Raw genomic sequence first — 8,335 nt, 5'->3', positions numbered from 1 at the left:
AGAACAGCTGAGCAGTTCTACACGGAGAAAACACAACACGTTGTTTCATTGTTCTTCAAGTCTCTCAATAAACTATCGGGTAAAGCGATTTTTATATCTTCTGGACACAATTCAGTTTGAAACATTTACGAAAATTAGATTTGGCAAATAATTACCCCTACGAGGCCTCAAACTTTATGAAAAACACCATGTGAAATCTTCTCCAATTGTTATGGAATCCTTCTTCAAATCCTTCTCTAGTGAAGTCGGAAATTAACACATAGGGAGAAAACCCATCCTGAGATGCTTATATGTCTACATACTCTCCAAATTCCACCAGACAAACGTCGTTATGTACGAGGTAATCCGAGAAGTAAAAAAATTAGACCTGCCCTCCGATACAATAAAAAGAAGATTTTTGCCAATCGGTACGTTGGATGTCGTATTCTAGGAGTGAACGAGGCAAAGTGGAACGGTTGTGAAGAACTTTAATTGTTGATATCCTTGTTTACAAACAAATATATTGGGGGTTTCAGTCAGCGATAAACATTCCACTTTGCCCCACTCCCATTCCTGCTATATTTTGTTTTTACAATCATCATTTATTTTTTAAGTAATTTAAGTAATATTCATTTCTATTCATCTCTTCACAGGAGAAGAATGAAAAGATTGGAGCAAATACGCATCTTACAGAATACACTTTTGAATTGTGCAAGAGAACAATGTAATGCGAAAACTGTTGAACGAGACCTAGATGGCAGGATGAATTCTCCTGAAAAATTTGAGAATCGAAGTATTTTTTTTAAGATTCCTCCTGGAGGAATCAAACAAGAGCCAGAAGATTATGATGACACTGGAAACTTTCTGACGGTTTACCAACCAGAAGTCAAACTAGAACCCGAAGACTCTGAGGAGACATCTGAGGGAAACAGCGTTCATCGCTCGAGGATTGAGCCTCATGGAATTGGATTAGAACAAAAATCACACGAAAGACAAGATTCCCATGAAATATATAAAAAGGGCGACAATTGTTTGATGGTGCAGCAACAGGGAATCAAACAAGAACAAGATCTAGATGAAAGAACAGATTCTCCTGAAAAATTCACAGAAAAAAGTGGAAATTTTCTGACGGTTTACCAGCAAGAAATCAAACAAGAACGAGAAGGTCCTGATGAGATATGTACAGAGAGAAACGGAAATTTTTTGACGATTTACCAGCAAGCATTCAAACAAGAACCAGACGATTCTGATGAGATTTGTGCAAACAAATACGGAAATTTTGGGTCTGAATATCAGCGAGAAGTCACAGAAAATGAAGAATATTCTGACAAAATATCTCAAGAAAGAAGTGAATATTGTTCGAGGGTTCAGCAATTGGAATTTATACAGGAACGAGACCGTGGAAAATGCAAAGCGTTATTCAGAAAACCTGCAGAACGGCGATATCTTCCACCAACTACACCCGGTGGGCGGAGACGATTAGTACGTTCTGTTAGACGACACAGTCGTAAAAAAATTTTTCGCAATAAGTACGTTTAATTTCATACAATTTTTCATAATTCTTTTTATTACAATATCTGAATGCTTCAACTAATTGTGTCATTCCATTGCACTGAGAAAAAAATACTTTTGTCAAGTAAATTTAGTCATTACAATAAAATCCACAAATTTCAAATGCAAATATTTATATACATTTACTTGTGATAAGTAAATTTACTTGGCAGAAGTAATTTTATTTCTCAGTGTGGGGGCATTCGAATATGAAGTCGCACGATTAGGGGGGCGGGGGAGTCTGTTGTTGTGACGCTCTGCGACGAAAGGGGGGAGGGGGTTCCTCAGATTGTGATATCACACCATATTTTTCTTCGAATTTTCGTCCACGAAATCGCAGAGGTAATTTAGTTCTCATCTTCTTATAAAAAAACTGACGTTCCACTAGTTCTTCAAACTATCCCAAAGATTTACAAACGGGAATTTCGGAATATTGTGATGGCAACCACTTACGGATGTCCAAGTACCTACTTCGCTCAAATTAGCAACTTTTTTTCAGACAAGATNTTAAGATTCCTCCTGGAGGAATCAAACAAGAGCCAGAAGATTATGATGACACTGGAAACTTTCTGACGGTTTACCAACCAGAAGTCAAACTAGAACCCGAAGACTCTGAGGAGACATCTGAGGGAAACAGCGTTCATCGCTCGAGGATTGAGCCTCATGGAATTGGATTAGAACAAAAATCACACGAAAGACAAGATTCCCATGAAATATATAAAAAGGGCGACAATTGTTTGATGGTGCAGCAACAGGGAATCAAACAAGAACAAGATCTAGATGAAAGAACAGATTCTCCTGAAAAATTCACAGAAAAAAGTGGAAATTTTCTGACGGTTTACCAGCAAGAAATCAAACAAGAACGAGAAGGTCCTGATGAGATATGTACAGAGAGAAACGGAAATTTTTTGACGATTTACCAGCAAGCATTCAAACAAGAACCAGACGATTCTGATGAGATTTGTGCAAACAAATACGGAAATTTTGGGTCTGAATATCAGCGAGAAGTCACAGAAAATGAAGAATATTCTGACAAAATATCTCAAGAAAGAAGTGAATATTGTTCGAGGGTTCAGCAATTGGAATTTATACAGGAACGAGACCGTGGAAAATGCAAAGCGTTATTCAGAAAACCTGCAGAACGGCGATATCTTCCACCAACTACACCCGGTGGGCGGAGACGATTAGTACGTTCTGTTAGACGACACAGTCGTAAAAAAATTTTTCGCAATAAGTACGTTTAATTTCATACAATTTTTCATAATTCTTTTTATTACAATATCTGAATGCTTCAACTAATTGTGTCATTCCATTGCACTGAGAAAAAAATACTTTTGTCAAGTAAATTTAGTCATTACAATAAAATCCACAAATTTCAAATGCAAATATTTATATACATTTACTTGTGATAAGTAAATTTACTTGGCAGAAGTAATTTTATTTCTCAGTGTGGGGGCATTCGAATATGAAGTCGCACGATTAGGGGGGCGGGGGAGTCTGTTGTTGTGACGCTCTGCGACGAAAGGGGGGAGGGGGTTCCTCAGATTGTGATATCACACCATATTTTTCTTCGAATTTTCGTCCACGAAATCGCAGAGGTAATTTAGTTCTCATCTTCTTATAAAAAAACTGACGTTCCACTAGTTCTTCAAACTATCCCAAAGATTTACAAACGGGAATTTCGGAATATTGTGATGGCAACCACTTACGGATGTCCAAGTACCTACTTCGCTCAAATTAGCAACTTTTTTTCAGACAAGATTTCACACGCACGAAAAAATTTAATAGAAAAACCTATCGAATTCGTTAGAAAATTCTATTGAATTTCTATTACACTTTCTATTAGTTTTTGGCTGATTCTATTGACATGTTCAATAGAAAGAGTCAACAGAATTCGATTTTTTTATATACCTTATTCGTTTCATATATTTTCTATAGAATTTGCTCGACTCAAATTTTCTTAATTTTTTTTATTCCATTTTTATTTTTTTCTCATCAAGAAAATCAAACGAAAAAACTTAGAAAATTTGAACCGAGGAAATTCTATAGAAAATATCTCAATAGAATAAGTTATATAGAAAAATTGAATTCTATTGAGTTTTTCTACTGAGAATGGCTGCTTTTTTTCCAACCCTCCGGGCTCGCCCGATTATCCTTAAGTAAATATATTAGTAAATTTTTCTCCCACCATCACGAACAACATCATATATGGCCATGGGTACCATAAAATGCTTCAAGACTATGAACGATTGGATTGAAAGTGGGAGTATACAGCTCTTAAGTACGCAATGCGTTAAATTTCATTCTTTCAAAAATTGTTTTCTCGATAAAATGTTCCGAAACTAATGTTGATATTGCGCCCAACAATTTCTCTTAATCTATTCTATGTATAAACTCTGAAGAGGATTTCATCCAGAAAAAAATGCCCGAACTATTTGGATATCGTTAAGGCATATTCTAACACAATACCACTGATAACGTTAGTTCCTATGGATTTCCGAAAAAACAATTCTAAATGACTTGATTCATTACATTCTCACAAGTTATTTTGTTTTTTTATCCTTATATGGCCTTGATCAAGGCAACAATAACTGTTTGAATCAAATAACAACTGGTTTTACGAAATTTCCATGTTTTAGAGTTGAATATGGCAAAAATTATGTACTATAAAAATTTACAAAAAATTGACCGTATTCGGAATTTACCAATCTACCACGGGTTCGTTTTTTAAGACCATCGTAAGAACCGTTTTCTCGTATAAGATTGAAAGATGCGGTGCTAAAAGCCCGCATTTCACTATTTATCATCTCCTAAACTGTGTTGTGTAACTATTTAGAATTTTCTCTAATAACTGGGGAATATTATAAACATTATCTATAAAAACATTTGGACAATCGTAACAAAAACCTGTTTTTCAGTAAAATACCTTAATAAATTACAAAATTTTCAGAGAGAATCGCATGAAGATTGAATCGTTCACCTAAACATTTGTTTTCTTTTTTCCTATTCTTATCTTTAAAATTCAATTTTATAAATAATCTAAAAAATTAGGCATAATAAAGGGGTCATGCATTTTGTGATGGCTTAAGACTGAGGGGAGAAGGAGTCTAAAAAGTCCAAAAACCGTGTCACGTAATATTTGAATAGTCCACATTAAGTTATTCTACTTATTCCCGTTAATCAGTCCTAAAGAACCATTTATTCCATCAGGAGGCGAATGAAGGCATTGGAACAGGCTCGTATTGCAGACGTTGGACTTTTGAACGACGTATCTGCGACGGAAGATAGTACTGCAGAAACGTTCGAAAATGTTTCAACGGTTCAGATGCAAGGAATTGAAAAAACACTGAGGCTAACTGGAGAAGAAGATTTTGATAAAATATTTGAAAAGGAGAGCCTGTCCGAAGACGTTGAGGAACTTAGCCAGCTACCGATTGAATTTCAGCTACTAAACAAGATACTGCATACAATAGATGATCCGCCCGAGATTGAAATTCTGGATTTTTAAGTCAAAAAAATACTGAAGATGGCAGCACCTGCTGAAGAGGTCTCGGTGAATGTGAAAGCTACGAGCGCGGGAAAAAAACATTGTTAACATTAAAGTTTATCTCAAAAGCTTCATAGCTACCAAATAAAGAATATTTTTACTGATTTCTAATGGTAGTTAGCGTTCTTCTCCTAGAATTAAAAAGAAAAGACATTGATCGAACTTAAAATTAATACATTAAGTTATGTGATCGTTGAAGTATTCCATTTCGATTTGATGACTATATTGTTAAAGGATTTTATATTTGTTTTTTTTTGTGTTTTGAAAGAATAAAGAAACCCTGGATGAGGGCTTGCCTAGAAATCGAAACATTGAGTCATTGACAACAATTTCTTGCTTATAATTATTCAATCTGTTTCAAAATTGCTGAAATGGAATGGGTGAGGGGTTACAAGTGACCGCTTCCAATCATTATCTACTCGAGATTGGCAGGGTGCAGTTGAACATTTATTTTCTCATTTCGAAGCTATTTTTCCAGGCTTCAAAATGAAATTCAATTGATGGAAATCATCTGATTGAGTCAGCAGATACTCATGCTTGTATGTGGAGCATTTTACCTCACCCTCCCCTACATTAAAAATTTTAATCTTGAAAAAAACAGTCCTGGAAATAAAGCTCAAATTCTACTTCTAATACGTGATCGATGCGGGTCTTTATTTTACAGTTTTTTTCCATCAACCCAACAGAAAACCAAGAAGTTCCTGTAGCCTTTTGAGGCTTATGATCCTAAATTGAGACTTTCAAAACTCTCAATTTCAAAACTCTCTTGAGATTTTTAACAGTCTCAAGTTAAAACTTTTAGCAGCCTTTAGTTGAAACTTTCCGTCTCAATTATTCTCAATTAGGACTTTAAAAATTTTCAAGCTAAAATTTTCAGAACTCCACTATAAAAAAAATTAAGTTCTGAAAGTCTTAACTTGAGACATTCAAAAGTATCAACTTCAGTCTATAAGTCTCAAATTGAGACCTTCAAAAGATTCAACTTGAGAGTTGGAAAGTCTCAAACTGAAGGCTTCGAAAATATTAACTAGAGACTTTGTAGATCTGAAATTAAAACCTTTCAAAGTCTCAACTTAAGACTTCAAAACTTTCTAAACCTAAGAATTTCAGGCTTCAGATTAAGATTCCAGGAAATCTTATTTTAGTTCCAGATACAAAACCAATGACCCCTCTTTTAAAAAGAACAGAGCAACATCATTAAAATACTACACCATTTTATTATACATAGTAGGCTTCGCGCCCGTTCGCTAGTTTATTCTAATAGTAATACAAAGATTTCTCCAAGTATTCCTGAAAATTTTTGAATCTCTTTCCCTTCATAGGGTAAAAGGATATCGGTACTTCTCGTTCCTATGGTCGGGTTCCAATTATTATTATGAAAAAGAACATGAAAAGACAATCAGAAAGGGATAATCGGCTAGAAAATGGATTTTTTAATTCTTTTATGTCGGCGGAGACTTCGAATCACTTTTTTTCTTCAAGTATTAGAGGAATATCAATATTTCAGCGGGAAGAAATTCAAAAAATGCAGCAAAGTGGGCGGGGAGAACTAAAAAAATCAATTTTTCAATGTTTCCGCAAAGTTTTTAACGGGGGACCCCGGTGAAATTTGAAAGTCTTCGGTGGATCTAGGGACTTATTGAGCGACTTTAGTTGTATGATGGGATATGTTAAAAAGTGGGAAAAATCCTGGAGCCAATCGATTTTGCCCCGTACTTTCACGGAAAACGTCGTTTTTCATGTCTCTACCTTTCAAACGTTCCTCGTTCCCCAATTTTGATCTGATTTGATTTTTATTTTTTCAAAATGTTCGTGAGACTGCAAAGAACAAAGTTAAGCTTCCGTTTTACGATCCATTATATAGATCATGAGAAAATCTAAAAAAAAACAAAAAAAACGAAAAAAAGGGTTTTCCCCTCTGATTGTTTTTGCATAATGCCTGCAAAGTCTTTATTTTGAATAGTTGACGATCAAGAGGAAAACCCCCTTTTTTCATCTTTTTCTTTTTTTTCGTGATCTATATAATGGATCGTAGAACGGAAGCTTACCTTTGTTCTTTGGAATGTCACGAACATTTTGAAAAAAAAATCAAGTCGGATTAAAATTGGGGAACGAGGAACGTTTTAAAGGTAGAAGCACGAAAAACGACGTTTGCCGTGGAAGTACGGGACAAAACCGTTTGGGTCCGCGATTTTTCCCACTTTTTAACATATCCCATCATATAAAGTCGTTCAATAAGTCCCCAGATGCACCGAAGACTCTCAAATTTCACCGGGGTCCCTCCTTAAATGTTTTTTTTTTTCAAATAATGAAAGTATACTCATAAATTCGATTCCTTTCTTTGTCTTTTGATAGAATGAATAGAATTACGTAAATGGCAATGAATTGCAAAATGTGGAATTGGAGACTAAAAATAAAAAAAAAGGGATAATCGGCTAAAATTGAAAAAATTTGTTCTTTTTCTTATCGTTAATTTCAACGATAAGAAATGAAAGAAATGCAAAAGAATATAGGCGGGCACGTATGAAAAAATTCAATAGCAAACCTAGCGAATTCGCTATAAAATTCCATTGGAATTCTATAGGAATTCTGTGGGGGTTTCTATAGGATTCCTATTGGAATTCTATTGAAAAATTCTATTGGTTTTTTGCGTTGAATCCATTGGATATTCGATAAGAAAAAGTCAATAGATTTCGAATTTCTGTTTAAATTCTTCTTTTGAGATTTCTTCTGTAAGAATGCTTGGGCACCAATTTTCTAAGTTTTTTCCACTCGGAGTCTGCAATGCAAAACAAAACAAAATCCAGCGGAAAAAACTTGAAAAATTTGTGCCCAATAATTCTAATAGAAAAGATTTAAGAAAAAAATTTTAACAGAAATTCGAAATCTATTGACTTTTTCTTATGTAATATTCAATAATTTTGTTCAATAGAATTGTTCAATAGAATTCCGATAGAAATCCTATAGAAACCCCAGAGAATTCCTATAGAATTCCAATAGAATTTTCTAGCGAATTCGCTCGTTTTCTACTGAATTTTTTCATGCGTGGGAAGAAATAAAAAAAATGTTGAATGTCTCTGGGAAAGTTTTAAAATCGATATATTTTTCCGAATAATGGAAGAATACCCATAAATTTGATTTCTACCCTTGTCTTTTGATAGAATGAACCGAATAAATGACAGAAATGAAGTAGTGAAGACTACAAATTTTATCGGATTATTATTATGTAATATCTAAAATCAATGATTGTAAGAAGTG

The 8,335-nt window shown here is 34.4% G+C and overlaps 1 protein-coding gene across 3 annotated transcripts; it reads left to right on the top strand.

Moving 5' to 3' along the window:
* On the top strand, nucleotides 1-5,181 carry LOC107041666. 3 transcript variants are annotated; one of them, XM_015262312.1, is made up of 5 exons: nucleotides 1-79; nucleotides 241-340; nucleotides 633-786; nucleotides 2,043-2,764; nucleotides 4,741-5,181. In XM_015262312.1, the coding sequence occupies exons 2-5, from the start codon at nucleotides 291-293 to the stop codon at nucleotides 5,036-5,038; spliced, it is 1,224 nt and encodes a 407-aa protein (XP_015117798.1). In that variant the 5' UTR covers nucleotides 1-79; nucleotides 241-290; the 3' UTR covers nucleotides 5,039-5,181. The 3 variants fall into 3 exon arrangements, with proteins under 3 accessions (XP_015117798.1, XP_015117797.1, XP_015117796.1); XM_015262311.1 differs by having other exon boundaries at nucleotides 241-407; XM_015262310.1 differs by lacking the exon at nucleotides 2,043-2,764 and having other exon boundaries at nucleotides 7-407; nucleotides 633-1,508.
* The last annotated feature ends 3,154 nt before the right edge of the window (nucleotides 5,182-8,335 follow it).

This window comes from Diachasma alloeum, unplaced genomic scaffold (genome assembly GCF_001412515.2).
Source record: "Diachasma alloeum isolate Michigan unplaced genomic scaffold, Dall2.0 Dall_scaffold_00371, whole genome shotgun sequence".
Classification (NCBI taxonomy): Eukaryota; Metazoa; Arthropoda; class Insecta; order Hymenoptera; family Braconidae; genus Diachasma; species Diachasma alloeum.
Note: the sequence above shows the minus strand (reverse complement) of the source record. Positions and strands in the feature narration are given on the sequence as shown.